General features: G+C 41.8%; 1 protein-coding gene across 2 annotated transcripts; it reads left to right on the forward strand.

The window, feature by feature from the left end:
* Positions 1–1,829: 1,829 nt before the first annotated feature.
* Positions 1,830–15,852, forward strand: DDX47 (DEAD-box helicase 47). Of its 2 annotated transcripts, XM_008707003.2 has the most exons (12): positions 1,830–1,968; positions 2,640–2,733; positions 8,157–8,345; positions 8,594–8,665; positions 8,892–9,010; positions 9,827–9,898; positions 10,025–10,141; positions 10,673–10,819; positions 11,365–11,502; positions 13,204–13,274; positions 13,844–13,973; positions 15,302–15,852. In XM_008707003.2, the coding sequence occupies exons 1-12, from the start codon at positions 1,882–1,884 to the stop codon at positions 15,431–15,433; spliced, it is 1,368 nt and encodes a 455-aa protein (XP_008705225.1). In that variant the 5' UTR covers positions 1,830–1,881; the 3' UTR covers positions 15,434–15,852. The 2 variants fall into 2 exon arrangements, with proteins under 2 accessions (XP_008705225.1, XP_008705226.1); XM_008707004.2 differs by lacking the exon at positions 11,365–11,502.
* The last annotated feature ends 132 nt before the right edge of the window (positions 15,853–15,984 follow it).

Genomic DNA, 15,984 nt, shown 5'->3' on the forward strand with positions numbered 1-15,984 from the left:
CTTCTGATCTGCCCTCATACCTGACCCCGATGTTTCGCTGAGCTGTCATTCATCCAGGTAACATTCCTGGAGAGCATCCGTTTTGTGTCAGGCAGTATGCTTAGAGCTGGGGGTAAGAAGATCATGTCTTCCTTCGTAGAAAGTTTCTCTTTCCATCCTTTCCTCTTTACAATCTGTCTCCATAAAGAGTTAGAGTGATATTTTAAATATGTAGATCCTATCCCTGCCCTGCTCAATACCCTCCAGGGGCTTCCTTTTGTATTCAGGATAACATCCAACACACACTTGTTTTACTGCAGGGCCCCGTGGGGTCTGACCTGAGTCTGCTTCTCTGACTACACCCTGCCTGTTTTTGTTGTTGGAGACACCAATGTGATTCCTAAATCAGGGCCTTTTTTCAGCCCTGATGGTGGTGGTGGGAAGGACCTCGGGCACACTAAGTTGAGCTGACAGTTCTCAGGTCGGCACATTGTCATCAGAAGTCCCTTCTTTTGCTTTGTATTCTTTGTATTCTCTTTTATTCCCAGTTCCCCAATTCCCAATTTTATCCCAATTCCTCTCACTCCACAGATAACCAATCTCAAATGTTTAACGTGTACCTTTCTGTGTGTATCTGCTCCAGCAGAAAGTGATATTTTGTGGGCATACATTTTAAATCTGCATGACATACTATCCACTTTTCTCACTCTGCACTAGGTTTTTGAGATCTAGCCATATTCTTATAGGCCCATTTGCTCACACTGTGAGCACATTTTAACTATCCACTCTCCCAAGGATGGATACCACTTGCTTCCAACCCCCTGCCTCCAAAATAACGATGTAGGGAACACCATGGTACCATGTGAGCACCTGTATGCTGGACCACAGGACTGTGCTTGCTGGGCACAGGGCATATAACATAAAATAACTTAATTTGCCTTAGTAGTGGCAGACTGCTTTCCAGAACAGCCTCATTGACTGCACTCCCTCAGGGCCTTTGCGCTTGCTATTCCTTTAGTCTGAAATAATTGTCCTCTGGGTTCTTGAAGGAACTTTCTTTCAGCTCAACTATCGCTGCCTCCCAGAGGCCTTGCCCAGTGTCCCAGTTATCCCCACAACCCACTCTCCCCGGGTTACTGTCCATCATGTTTATTTCCATTTGTTACATCGTAGCATTTTCCGCAACTTGACATTATCTGTGATCATTTATTTATTATCTGTCTTCTCCACGACAGCAGGGGATGCTGTCCTGTTCACTAGGCATTTAGCATAGCCCTAGCATATGGTAGGCTCTAAACAAATATTATTGAATAAATGAATGAAACAGTTAAAACAAATAAATAGCATTATTATACCAACCTGTTCAAAGCTCTATGGTTAGAAAAGCAAGGGACATAATATGTGCGAGAGGTGAGGAAACTTCTTTTTTTTTTAAAGATTTTATTTATTTGACAGAGAGACAGCCAGCGAGAGAGGGAACACAGCAGGGGAGTGGGAGAGGAAGAAGCAGGCTCCCAGCGGAGGATCCTGATGTGGGACTCAATTCCAGAACGCCGGGATCACGCCCTGTGCCAAAGGCAGACGCTTAACGACTGAGCCACCCAGGCGCCCCATAGAGGCGAGGAAACTTCTTAAAAGGATCCTAAAAGGTAGATAGGAGGCCGACGTCATCAGGCCCTACTGCGCTGGGCTCAGTTATACAAGGCCACACGTTTATATCCATCCCCAGCCTTTTTTTTTTTTTTTTTTTTAACCGTTTCCGCTAAACCACACCGCTAGGGCCGGCAAATCCCAGCAAGCCCGCAGGGGGGCGCCCAGAACAGGCTGGCCGGTGAGAACCAAAACTACATTTCCCAGCATCCCGAGCGCGCCGCCGACCCACTTTCGGAGTTCGCGGAAGACATGGCGGCGCCCGAGGAGCACGATTCTGCGACAGAAGCGCCTCAGCCGGCGGTGCAGGAGGAGGAAACTAAAACGTTTAAAGATCTGGTGAGCGTGGATGACGCCGGCTTTTCTTTGTACTGCTGGCGCCAGGCGCATAGAGTCCGGTTACCTTACATCCTGGCTGGTGGTGTACAAAAGCAGCTAGGGCCTAGTTGGGCTTTACCTCAATTTCCGAAGCTTGGGCTCCGACTCTGTCCCGAAGCCTCTGGGTGTGAATGGTGGGAGGGCTGCCCGTGCCTGAGAGTCCCCATTTGTGCTTTTCTCCATTTTGGTGTGGCGCCGTTTGTATTTGCCAGGAGACTGTACACGCGGCAACCCCCCACACCACCCCGCCAAAATCTTGGGCTACGGAGTCAAATGAAGCGGGTTTGGATTCTGACCCAGTCGCTTTCTAGGGTCACGTTGTTACCTCGCCGTGCCTCACTTTGCACAGCTGTAAATTGGGGGTAATAAATACGGCATAGAATTGTGAGGATCAAATGAACTGATACATGTGAAGAACTTGGCTTCGTCTCTGGGTAGAAAGTGTTAAGTCTTGAGGTACTGTCTCGGTGCTCCCAGTTAAAGAGCAGACCCAGTAGGCTCGCAGTACTTTTTGAGTCAAAGGGTAGGGGACGCACATGTCACCAGCAGGGTGGCTCTGACATTCATTGAATTCGCAGGGAGGCACGTGTGTGTGTTCTTCTCTGCTGACGTTTGTTTTTCTGAATTCTAAGGGTGTGACAGATGTGTTGTGTGAAGCTTGTGACCAGTTGGGATGGACAAAGCCCACAAAGATCCAGATCGAAGCTATTCCTTTGGCCTTACAAGGTAGGTTGAAATTAAATATGTGGCTCAATACAGGTTCAGTGTGAGGTTATATTCAATTAAATACTTACCATTTTTGAGAGCTATTCTTGCATACTTCAAGTGATATAAAAATGTGGCCACTGAAGATACAAAATTTGTGGTTTATTGGCTTTGGAAAAATTCTCTTGTTCTACTGAGGTTACTTTTTATAAGGAGCTTTGTTGTCTACAGCAGATGCTGACTTTAAGGAAGCACTGGACTAAAGTATACTGACAAGAAACTTGTTAGGAATTATGAGTCAATAAGTGAATAAGTACATAAGGGTGCCTGGAACGTCTGTTAGTATGTAAAGGAGTTGAGAGCTCTTGCTTTGTGAGACATATTTATCAGATTTGCAGAATAATGGCTAACATGTTGGTTGATGACTAATGGGACCAAAACTAACAGGATGAACTTCCGTAGGTGTAGAGGTAAAGTCCTGCTGTTAGATTCCCAAAGCCCAACTTCACAGGATTAGGGTTGGTGGTAAAAGAGAGCTAACAATGTTAACTGAAATTTGATAAGATCCTTAAGAGAAAATGAAGGTAATCTTAGCTACATTAAGATTTTTTTCCCCCAGAAAAATGTATAAATGTATCTGTACCTAGAATTTACCCCCTGCCCTGAATTCCTCTCCCGCATATCCCAGGTTACAAACTCTTGAACTAGCTCTAGGGAGAGAAAAGTGCCTTGTACTGGTTAGAACCCACCTAGAATATTATACTTAGTTCTGGGGATCAATTTTGAGGGACCAACCGAGTGGCAGTGAATGTGATACAGTATCAAGAATAGTCCTAAATTGGGTGCCTGGGTAGCTCAGTCGGTTGAGTGTAGGACTCTTGATCTCGAGTTATGATCTGGTGGTTTTGGGATTGAGCCCTGTGTAGGACTCCATGCACAGTGCCGAGTCTGTTTGAGATTCTTTCTCCCTCTCGCTCTGTCCCTCCCTGCTCTCGTGCGTGCACACACGCTCTCTCTCTTTCAAATAAAAAATTAAATCTTAAAACAAAAGTCCTAAATAGTTAAAGAAGCTGAGTGCGTTTGGTCTGGAGAAGAGTAGAGCTGGGTGGGATGATAATTGGCTTCAGTGATCTGAAGAGCTGTCATGTGGAAAAGTAATTAAACTTTGTGAAATTCCATTTGTTCCTTCCATAAATAGTAAGTATCTGATATAAGTGTAAGCACCAGAAGTTAAGATTTGGCCCTCTCCAAGAATTTGGAGTCTACTAAGGAAATAATTATAAATCTATTATAAGGTGAACAGGGACAGAAGAAAGTTACATTCCAAGTGCACTGAGGGAGGAGAATAGATTATTACTTATGGGGATGGATTAGAGGAAATTTTATTTTTCGGCTGGGAAGGTTGGAAAGACATTCAAGCTGAACCTTGAAGACTGAATAGGATTTAGACATTCGTGTATGATAGGAAGAGAGGACTTTCTAGGCCTAGGGAACAGCATGAAAAAAAGCTGAGGAGGCTGGACAAAACATGGGCCTGCATGGAGGCCTGCAAGTACTTAACAGAGAATAGGGGGAAAGATTAGTAAGATCGTTGGGGCCAGATTATGCCGAACTTAAATGCTGGGTAAAGGAGTTTGGTCTTTGTTCTACAGGCAATGGACTGCCTTGGGAGATTATTTTTTAGCAGGAGAATGAAATCCTTAGAGTTGTATTATTGGAATATTAATCTCATAGTTTTGTAAGGTAGTTTAGAGATGAGGGGCGAGAGGCTGCGGGACCAATCAGGAGGGCATTGCAGTAATTTTGGCAATAAGTAAAGGGTAGGGTAGTGGTAGTGCGAATGAAAAAGAGAAAATGATAGAAAAAGGATCATCATGATTTTATAACCAGTTAATGAAAGGCAAGGAGTGGGGCAATTGAATATTAATGCCTGTGTGTCTAGGACATATTACTGGTATAAAAAGGAACGTAGTAGGAAAAATAATTCCAGGGAAGAGGAGTTCAGTTGGAAATTATTGCTTTCAGGCATCAAAGAGATAGAATTGACTAATGCACGGTTGGAATCTGGGGATTACAGCTTGTTTAAGTGGCCAGAACTGGATACAGACACCATATCCAAAGGGAACTTGTAGCCGCAACTGTGGACATGGGTGAGGTTGCCACAGAAGGCCAAGAGATGACAGGGGAGACGTGGAGGCTCAGTAGAGGGTTGAAAATTGTGAGAGTACAATTTCATACAAATTAGGTAAGGGAGAGTATTTCAGGGAAGGGATAGTAAACACTTTGAACTTGTCTAGAGAAGCTAGGATACGGACTGCGCAAGTGGGGAAGGAGTTTGAGCAGTCAGCACTACTGGAGTTGCTTTCGAATAGCAAAAAGAAGGGTTGGTGCATTCCAGCATTTTCTTGCTTACCCTATAGCAGGTGTTGGCGGAAGGAACCCAGATTAGGTGGTGGTAATAATTTTGAAGTTATTCATGATGTTTTCAGTAACAAGTTTGTATTGAATGCAGAGAAAATAGGAGTCCGTGAAAGATCACCAGGAACTGAGTAATGTGATTGACATAATCATCATGGAAAAAGTCTATGTTCTTATTCTTGAGCTTATCTCATTCTAATGAACAATTTATAAATGTTTCATTTAAAAAAACCGGTAGATGCTGGCCCTAAGCAAGAGATTTTAAATAAGAACACTTTCCTTTTTTTCTTCTGTTAAATGAATTTAAGTTTGAATACTAATGATGGTGTCAATTTCTACAAAGTTACGGAGCTCTGGGTACATCCATTGTTCTTAAACCTTGTAATAATTCTGAAAGGTAGGAACCATAAAAAAATTTTGATCTCTCCATTGGTTTTTGAGGATGTTTTTCTTCCCATTTTTTCATGTATTAAGTTTATTTCTAATTCAGAGATCACTCAGTCCTCTAGGAATTTCAGACAGTTTTTTGAATGGCTGCGATATACCAAGCAGTTGTGTTAGGTGCTGGCAGTGTGACCAAGGTGAATGAATTTACTCTGCCCTTATGGGGAGTGTATTCTCCACAGACACTACCACTGGAAGGGCTTAGGGGTTGTGAGAGAAAGAAGGGAGATAATAGAGAAAAATTAGTCTCACAAAGCGAGTATTGCTTTGAGGGGATCATAAGAGAACTGCAAGCAGTGCAGGCCTTAGCTGGTGGCCGTGGCCATCGCTCACAGCCACACGATTCGAGACACTTGAGCTCCTTTACTTCCCTAAATCTTTCTTATATACTCCTTCTGAAATTTTAAGATTTCCCTTGACAGAACGGAGGGCAGATCCCACTGTTTTTGTTTTGTTCTTTTCCTGTTCCAGAAGGCACGTTGTACCCTGGCAGGGAGGCAGAATCCCCACAGAGTTGGGGAGTAGAAACTTTGGAAGCTCTTAGCTCACAAATAGGTGGGTGCTGTTGCAGTTCATTGTCACTTACCCTGCTATCAAGAGGAACATTCAAGTTAGTAAATGAGGGAGAAATTTTATCCCTGTATTGTCATCTGTTTTTGTGACAGTAACAGAATTAGTTTATTGTCTGGTCTGACTTATCATTCACATCTACACCTGTACTTTTATGTGGAAAATATTGATGTCACTGTTTAGAAGGGTAAAGGGTAGCGTATTTGGTTGTTTAATCTGGCATGGCCGGTCCTAGTTTAAGTGATTAATGTCTAAGAGACGAATATTGAAAAGTCTGTTCTATTTGATATCAAGCACTCTCCTTTCTTGAAGCTCTCTTCCTCCTCAATTTCATGTCAGTATTGTCTTCTGTCTTTCTAGCTGTTCCTTCTCAGTTTCTTCTGGTTCCTTTTCCTTGCAGTGTTAAATCTATCTTTATCCTTTTTTTTTTTCTCGCTCTAAAACACTAGTACGATTTCTGGTGCAGTCCTGAAGCTATAACACCGTCTGCATCAGTGACTTTCAGCCAGTGCTCATCAGAATCACGTGTGGACGTTGTAAAATGATAGAGATTTCTAGCCCCACTGAATCAGAATGTCTACATGTGTTACCTAGGCATATATAGATACAAAAATCTCATAGATTATTCTGATGTGTCTGCCCTTGGGGGAGCACCACTGTTAGGATGACCATGGCTCCCACATCTGTGTTTCTAGCCTACGCTTCTCTGCTGAGCTCCGAACAAGTATGTTCAACTGGTTTTTAGATATTTCTCTCTGAGCCTATGGCATAAACCTCAAGTTCCCTATGTTCAAACCAGAGTCATTGTTTTCCTCGCCAGAACTGATTTTCTGGACGCCCCTATCTCAGTTTATGGCCTTTAAGTTTCCCAAGCTAGAAACCCACATGTCAGCCACATTTTCTTGCATGACTTTCAACATCTCCCTTGTTTCTGTCCTCACTGCCTTGCCTCAGTTCAGAACACGGTCGTAACTCCCCTGGTATCCGAATTGAGCTCTCATTTTCCTGTGTGTTCCCCATTCTGTTTGTTTGGGTCATTTTAGATCATAAGGAAGAGAGTCGAGTTCAGCTAACCTCAGGGGAAAGGAGTTTATTGTAGGGTTAATCTCTAGGTAGGGAAATCTCAGCAATTGTATACAGCCAAGGAACAATGTGAGCGTTAACTGTGGCGGGCGTTTTTACTAGGAAGCGCTCCCAGGGGGCGCTGTTCTAACGCACAGCTGCCTTGTGAGCTGCAGCCAGCCAGCCTAGAAATGGGGTCTTGGTTTGGGAGTTAATTTCCAAATCTTACAGTTATGGCTTGATTGGTGATAACAAACCCCGGGGACCTCTTCTTAAGGGATTACTTACGGCATTCTTCCCTCAGAAGAAGCAGTGGAAATGGCCTGTACTGTTGAGCTCCTTGGCTCCTTGTGCCATCAGGCCTAGGGTTTTTCTTCCTTAGGAATTATATTGATCATGATGTTCTCTGCTTAAAATCGTTCAGTTCCTCCCTCTTAAAGGAAGACACAAAACTCCCTAGCATGGCTTATGAGTTTCCTGTTAGCTTCATTCTTCTCCCTTTCCCCTCAACACTTCTGTGTTCGGCCACATTATACTTCCCCTCTCCCTGCCCATGCTGTGTTCTTTAAAGCCTCCACCCTCTGTCCTCGTATAGGAATGTCCTTCTTTGTTTTCTTTGCTTACTTCCAGATTTAATTTACCCATCACCTCTGTTAGTCTTTTCTGACTCTTCTGGGCAGTAAGTTACTCCTTCCTTTGTGTTCTCACTGTATTTTGTAGGGGCTTATTTTAAAGTCCTTATCACATACTGTCTTTGTGTATGTCATCCCCAGATTTTGAGCCTATCTAGGACAAGACCATGTCTTCTGTCTATTCAGCCTTCCTCTCCCTCCAGTTCATCAAATGTTTATTCATTGTCTCCTTTGTGCCCACATTGGGTCATTGTAGAAAATACGGAAATAATGCAGAGAGCATTTCTTTGCTGTTAGATGTTTTCTTTTTCTTCCTAGGTCGTGATATTATCGGTCTGGCAGAAACTGGCTCTGGAAAAACAGGGGCCTTCGCTTTGCCCATTCTGAATGCACTGCTGGAGACACCCCAGCGTTTGTTTGCCTTAGTTCTCACGCCCACTCGAGAGTTGGCATTTCAGATCTCAGAGCAGTTTGAAGCCCTGGGGTCTTCTATTGGCGTGCAAAGTGGTAAGTGTCTGAGAGGAAAGGAATCACAGAATTTCTTCACAAGTTGAGAATGAGTGTAAAAGGAGAATAGAAGAAAGTATTACTAACATGAGTTCATTGACCTTAAGAACCAATTTGGTATTTTAGCTTTGGGCAAAGTTGTACAGGAAGAAAATTTAAGAAGAAGTCTAGCACTGACTTTAAAAGATGTTCAGTGAAGTATGGAAGAAATAAAGGCTCTCTCTTCTCTATTCTTTTTATTTCTGTAGCTGTGATTGTAGGTGGAATTGATTCAATGTCCCAATCTCTGGCCCTGGCGAAAAAGCCACACATAATAATAGGTGAGTAATTGACAAAGGTAAAAGGCCCTGGTGATGATGAATTGGAGAAAAACTACCGACGTTGGGCGTAACTTATTTTGTGGAGAACTTTGAAGAAAGGATTTTTGTAATCCTGTTTAATTTTTTTAATTTCTGAAATTTAGGGGTTGGGGGACGGGGTGCTTGGTAACTTTCTTTTTGTCCTCGTTCTTAAACATTGAACTTTCTCCTCAACCTTTCTTGATAGCAACTCCTGGTCGATTGATTGACCACTTGGAAAATACAAAAGGTTTCAACTTAAGAGCACTCAAATACTTGGTCATGGATGAAGCAGACCGAATATTGAATATGGATTTTGAGACAGAAGTGAGCATTCAATTTCTTTCCTCCTCTTAGGGCATCTTAGGTACTGGATTTCAAAATTTGGTTCATTGCCCACCAGCCTTATGTGGAGCCCTATATCATCATCAGTTAATTTAAACATCTCTGCTGCCTTTTCTCATTCTTGGTGCTCCTCACATTGTCCGTGTCTCTTTAGAATGTAGTTTGACTTTGATTTCAGACATGAGAAATTTCTTTTCTTTTCTTTCTTTCTTTTTTTTTTAAAGATCTTATTTATTTATTTGACAGAGAGAGACATAGAGAGAGAGGGAACACAAGCAGGGGGAGTGGGAGAGGGAGAAGCAGGCCTCCCGCTGAGCAGGGAGCCTGATGCGGGGCTCGATCCCAGGACCCTGGGATCATGACCTGAGCCGAAGGCAGACGCTTAACGACTGAGCCACCCTAGCGCCCCAGACATGAGACGTTTCAACCAGATTTCTTTTCCATTTCATTTGATTTATACCTCTTTCATAGATTTTGCAATATCTTTATATTCTGTCATCATAGCTTACTTAGTTGATGAACACCTATTCTTGACTTTTCTCTTAGGTTAGCTTGGCTCTAATTTAAACTTCTTTTCTGTGAATGGCATTTTGTTTAATAGCATGTGGTATTCAAAAAAAAATAGCACCTGTTATATCAAAAAGTAAATATTCAGTTAATTTTAGCTGAATTGAATTGATTTTTGAGTCCCCAGATTCCTACAGTGATACTTATAGTTTTTTACTCTCCTTCACAAAGAGTATTTGCAAGTGTCCAGTCTAAATGTTATATTGGTATCGTTTCTTCTTTATGCCTTAGGTTGACAAGATCCTCAAAGTAATTCCCCGAGATCGGAAAACATTTCTCTTTTCTGCTACCATGACCAAGAAGGTGAAATTTTCTAGGACTTAATGTTTTCTTCTATATTAAGTGATAAATAGAAACAGTAACAATTATAAAAATAGAGCACTCAGGAATCAGTGTACTATTCTAAGTTTTCAAGTTTTCTTTCTGTAGGTGCAAAAACTTCAGCGAGCAGCACTAAAGAATCCTGTGAAATGTGCTGTTTCCTCCAAATACCAGACAGTTGAGAAATTACAGCAGTATTATCTTTTTATTCCCTCTAAATTCAAGGTAAAGTGTTTACTTTGATCATTCCTGCCTCTCCCTCTCCTTCCTCAGCAAAGCATCTGAAAGTGTGTCCACTTTGGATTAGCTAAGAGCTGTGCTCCTGTTTGTTTTAGAGCGCTTACTGTGCTTATAGTTATCACTGAGAAAGTCAGACATTCCGGGAATTCATAGCATGCTAAACCACAATAATGATGTAATTCCTTTCCAGCCCCATTCTTGAAGTAGCTTTTCTTTTGTCTACTGATTATGTGGCTTTTTTTTAAATAGGCAAGGGACCCTAGTTTTGTGCTTTGATGTAAGGACTTTTCCTGATTGCTGACTACAAGGAGTTGTGCTTGGCTTTAGGCTGTATGTGAGATTTATGGTTCACAGACATGATAATGCTGCTTCAGGAATGCAACACTGGCAGCTGGGGTCTGGAAAGTTGAGAAGCAACTGTGTATAGACTTAGTCTTTAACATAATTTATATGCCCAGGGCTCCAGTCTTTTCTTCCAGATTCAGTTACTTACATTGTTTTGGGTTTGTAACTTAGGATACCTACCTGGTTTATATTCTCAATGAATTGGCTGGGAACTCCTTTATGATATTCTGCAGCACCTGTAACAATACTCAGAGAACAGCTTTGCTACTCCGAAATCTTGGATTCACTGCCATCCCCCTCCATGGACAGATGAGTCAGGTAAAGATTCTTTGGTGTCATCAGTGGTGAACTGGTGGCATGAGAGAGGTAAACTTTATAGCAGATCTGTGCAAAAACGTGAGACATTGATGCATCTTCCTAGAATTATTCAGATTTTATGGGCTTTGAAGTGTTGCTCTGGATGCCCCCTGCCTCCTTCCTCCTTCCAGGATAGTGAGAAGCTCAAATTGGAAGATTCCGTACTTATTTGTCTGGTATGGAAGCTCTTGAGTTGATTTATTTATTCAGCCCTAGTGGTAATAGTGATTCTTTGGTCTCAAAAGATTTTTAATAAATTATTTTTCAACTCTCTGTCATGTTAAAGCATCCTTATTTCATGTTAGTATTTTCTAGCCTTAGTCTTAAATATTTTTTTGTTGCTTCCATATCTCCTTTTGATCTGTGAAGCCCAGTCTGGACTTAAGGGGAAACATCCTGTTAAAAATTTCTGTCTCTGTTCTTATATTTAGTGTGTTTATCTTAGATTCTAAGATTCTTTAGCTTTCCAAGATTAAAATTTTTTTCATTTCTTTTCATCATCTCAGAGCAAACGCCTAGGATCCCTTAATAAGTTTAAGGCAAAGGCCCGTTCTATTCTTCTAGCAACTGATGTTGCAAGCCGAGGTTTGGACATCCCTCATGTGGATGTAGTTGTTAACTTTGACATTCCTACCCATTCTAAGGTGAGTCCTGTCCCTGACCTGACTTTCTAGTCCCAAATGTTTTTCTTTCTTTTTTAAAAATTGAGGTATACTTGACATATAACGTTAGTTTCAGTTGTACAACATAATGTTAAATGATATTTGCATATATCATGAGATGATTGCCACAAGTCTAGTTAACATCTGTCACCATACATGGTTATGAATTTTTTTTCCTTGGCATGAGAACTTTTAAACTGTACTCTCTTAGCAGCATTCAGATGTATGATACAGTATTATCAACTATAGTTGCCATGCTGTACGTTACAGCCCCATGACTGACTTATCTTGTAACTCGAAGTTTGTGCCTTTTGACCCCCTTCACCCAGTTTATCCACGACCCCCATAATTCCCACCTTTGGTAGCTACCAGATCTGTCCTCTGTATCATGAGCTCAGTTTGTTGCTTTTTAGAGTGCACATATAAGTTAGCTTATATAGTATTTGTCTTTCTCGGACTTATTTCACTTAGCATAATGTCCTTAAAGTCCATGTCTGTTGTTGCAGATGGCAAGATTCAATTCTTTTTTATGACTGAATAATGTTCCATTGTATCCAAAGTGTATTTCTTTCTTTTTTTTTTTTTTTAAGATTTTTAATTTATTTATTTGAGAGAGAGTGAGTTGAGTGAGGGGAGGAGCAGAGGGAGAGGGAGAAGCAGACTCCATACTGAGTAGAGAGCCTGACATGGGGCTTGATCCCAGAACTCTGGGATCATGACCTGAGCTGAAGGCAGACATTTAACCAGCTGAGCCACCCAGGCTCCCCCAAAGTATATTTCTTAATGGAATGTTTTCTGTCTCTCCTTAGTTGCAACATCATTTTATTTATTTTGTCCTCAATTAGTTAAGTATCAAAAACTGGGAAAGCTCTTGATTTATTCATTCTTGTTATTGTGCACGTGCCTGAGGATATCAGTAAATGTGGATGAAGGTAGACAAAGAGAGGTATTGGGTGCTTACAGCCAGCGGGGTAGGTGCAGCGTACGCCGATCTTCGTCAGTCTCATTTCTTCAAGATGGTCAGCTTTTGTGGTTCTTGGTGTATCTCAGGGTTTCTCAGCCTTGGCTCCATGAACGTTTTGGGCCAGCAGATTCTTTGCCGTGGGGCTGTCCTTCACATAGTAGGATGCTTGGCAGCATTCCTGGCCTCTACCCACAGGTGACATGGTGACAACCAGATATGTTTGTTGACATTTCCAAATATCCCTTGGGGAGGACAGAATTGCCCCCAGAACAACTAATATTTATTGGCTTTGTGTTTAACTGATGTCTCATTTGATTCTGACAGTAACTCTGAGTTTGGGCGTGCATTTCTATCCCTGTTTTATAGAGAGAAACCCATTCAGAGAGGCTGTGTGACTTGCAGACAGTGGTGTAGCTGGGTAGGCGGTAAGACCAGAGCCATGATCCAGGTCTGCCTCTAGATCCAGTGCTGTTTTTCTCTAGACCATGTAGATATGCTTTAAATTTGTCTTCCTGTAAAAGAAAAGAAAAAAGAGTCAATTTGGTGCTGCAAGGAGAATAAAAAAGAGAAAGTAGATTTATCTTATCCTGTTGCCTAATCCATTTTTCTGTGTTTCAACACAAGTCTATTTTCTTTCAAAGGTTTGCAGTAAGACTTTACGTTCTTAGGTTTCGTTTATATTTTATGTAACTCACGTTTATTTACACTTTTTATTTCAGGATTACATCCATCGAGTAGGTCGAACTGCTCGAGCTGGGCGTTCGGGAAAGGCTATCACCTTCGTCACACAGTAAGTGAATTGACTTTAGGGGCAGAACAATGGAGAGAAAAGAGCAGAGCTTTGGAGCAGACTGACTTGGCGCCTGACTTTGCCATTTACTCGAATAGTCCCTTAATCTCCCTCATGCTGTTTCATCATTTGTAGAATGGAAATAATAATAATACCTACCTCGCAGGGTTTTAATGAGGGCTGGCGATACACAGGTGGAAGATCTAGTGTGGCGTTCGGCATACAGAAGCACACGAAGAAACCCCTGCCGTTTCTTTCAGCTGCTGAAGCTGGAGCACAGTGACCCTTCCCTCAGCTCAGAGTATTAGAATAATTAGTTTGGTTTTGTTTCTAAAAGGCACAAATTTTTACGTAACCTGGGCTTTTCTGGGAGTAAAGAATACGTTTGGTGATTTTCTAGTGGTCTGTGTACAGAAGATGGCATCTAGTCAGTTTTCTGAGGAGGAATAATGGATTCGGGAGTGCTTAAAACTGGCTCCTGTTGCATCAGATGACAGATGTATACTTTTGGAATGGACGGACATTCGCACTGTCAGCCAACCGAAGCCATGCCAATTGTCTTTCCTCAGGTATGATGTGGAACTCTTCCAGCGCATAGAACACTTGATTGGGAAGAAACTGCCTGTCTTTCCAACACAGGATGATGAGGTTATGATGCTGACAGAACGAGTGGCTGAAGCCCAGAGATTTGCCCGCATGGTATACAACTTGTTTTCTCACCAACTTAAATGCAAACAGTGTTAGCTGTTGTGTTCATCCTCGTAACAAACCACGGGAACTGAGTTATTATTTTATTCCCAATTTAAGATGAGCATACTAAAGTACAGAGATGGTAGGTAATTTGAATCGGGGTTTGGGCTCAGTCTGACCACAATGACCACATACTCAGCTACCGTTCATGTTTCACGTGTGGCAAGAAAACCTTTGGATTTGAGATCAGAAGATCCAGCTGTGAATTAGACATCATGGGTTTGGACAGTGCATCCAACCTCTCAGAGTCCGTTCCTCACCTGAAAAATTAGGAATAATAATTACCTTGATACTGTACAAGGTGTTTTTGGTACCAGATAAGCTAACGTGAACTGCATAGTTACTAATAGTAAGTAGCAGTAATAATAGTGGTGGGGATGGATGGGAAGATTCTAAAGGAGAATCCTAGCAAGTGCCATCTGCTCCCTAGAGTTCTCGTTTGAGGGATAAGACAACTTTGCCCCTGCGGTGCTTTCTGAGTAGCCGATGTGTGGGCTTGTTTTTGTTTTTCTGCTCACATGGAATTCTTTGGTATTTTGGTTTATAAAAGTATTATATGTACATTGAAAAAAATTTCAGAAAATACAGAAAAGATTAAAATAGCGAAGTGAAACATATAAGCCATCCCGCACAGAGAACATTTGGGTATTGATAACATTTGGCTATTTTTCCCTTTTTAGCCATACTTAGATTTTTATCTAATTAACATTTTTCTATATTAACAAATAGAGAGCCATGTGATCACTTCTTAATGGCTACAGAGAATTCCATTATGAGTATATAACATGACTTATATTGGTGCATATACGTTTATGCTTTTTCACGTTTTGTATTTCAAGTGGTACCATGTTGGACATCCTAATATATGTAGCTTTGTATACTTGTTTCTTTTGAATAAGTTCTTAGAAGTAGAATTCATTGTTGGGCCAAATTAATTGTTGGGAATTCATAGAGAATGCCAGATTTCCCACCCCTCCCCGCTGAAAAGCTATAGCAGTTTACACTGTCAACGAGAGTGTATGTGGTTGTCCCCACACCTTGACCGATACGAGGTATTACTATTCTCTTAAATTTTTGCTGGCCTGCCATGTGAAAATAGTAGCTTATTGTTTTACTTTTCATGTGAACGCTTTTGTGTATTAGCATTTGGGTCTTACCCCTTTACGAATGTGAGGTGTTAGGGCGTTACTTAGTGTTTGATTTCAGGGAGAGGAGAGCAGGATGTGTTACCCTCAGTGATAGTAACTTTCACTCCCATCGTTTCTCTTTTCTCGCAGGAGTTAAGGGAGCATGGAGAAAAGAAGAAACGCCCGCGGGAGGACGCTGGGGACAACGATGACACGGAGGGTGCTATGGGTGTCAGGAACAAGGTGGCCGGAGGAAAAATGAAGAAACGGAAAGGCCGTTAATTTCTCTATAAAGACTGGATTTCAGCCTTCTGTTCCGTAAAGGGGATTGTAGAAGAGAAGGAGACCTCCTTGGGCAGAGTTCCTTGGACCCAAATCTGTCAGAAGGATGTTCAGCACCTCATCTAAGTCAGTACTCGTTCCCCTTCTGTAGAGCACCATGACTGCAGACCGGCTTTGACAGTGCTGAGGTCAGCTCTGGGTCCTTGGTCATGACCTCAGTGGGATGTGCTCTTCTGTCACTTCACACAGACCTTTTGCTTTTTCAGCTGCAAGTCAAGACTAGGTTGATGAAGCACTGGACCCGGTATTGTAGAGGAAAGAAGCTTCTACATCTGTAAAATGGTGATACTTTAAGCAGTCCCAGCTTGTGCTTCATTAGACCTAATGTGGAATAATAAATTTAAATACTAATTTTAAAAGATTCAGACTCCGTGAAGACCTTTATAGGTTGAGGGACTTGACATATTTAAGTAAGATCTTACTAATAGATCAGAAACTGGCAGTGGCAGTTACGTGGCAGATTCATTGCTTGTCCTGAATTAAGATAAACA

Source organism: Ursus maritimus, unplaced genomic scaffold (assembly GCF_017311325.1).
Source record: "Ursus maritimus isolate PB19 unplaced genomic scaffold, ASM1731132v1 scaffold_26, whole genome shotgun sequence".
NCBI lineage: Eukaryota > Metazoa > Chordata > Mammalia > Carnivora > Ursidae > Ursus > Ursus maritimus.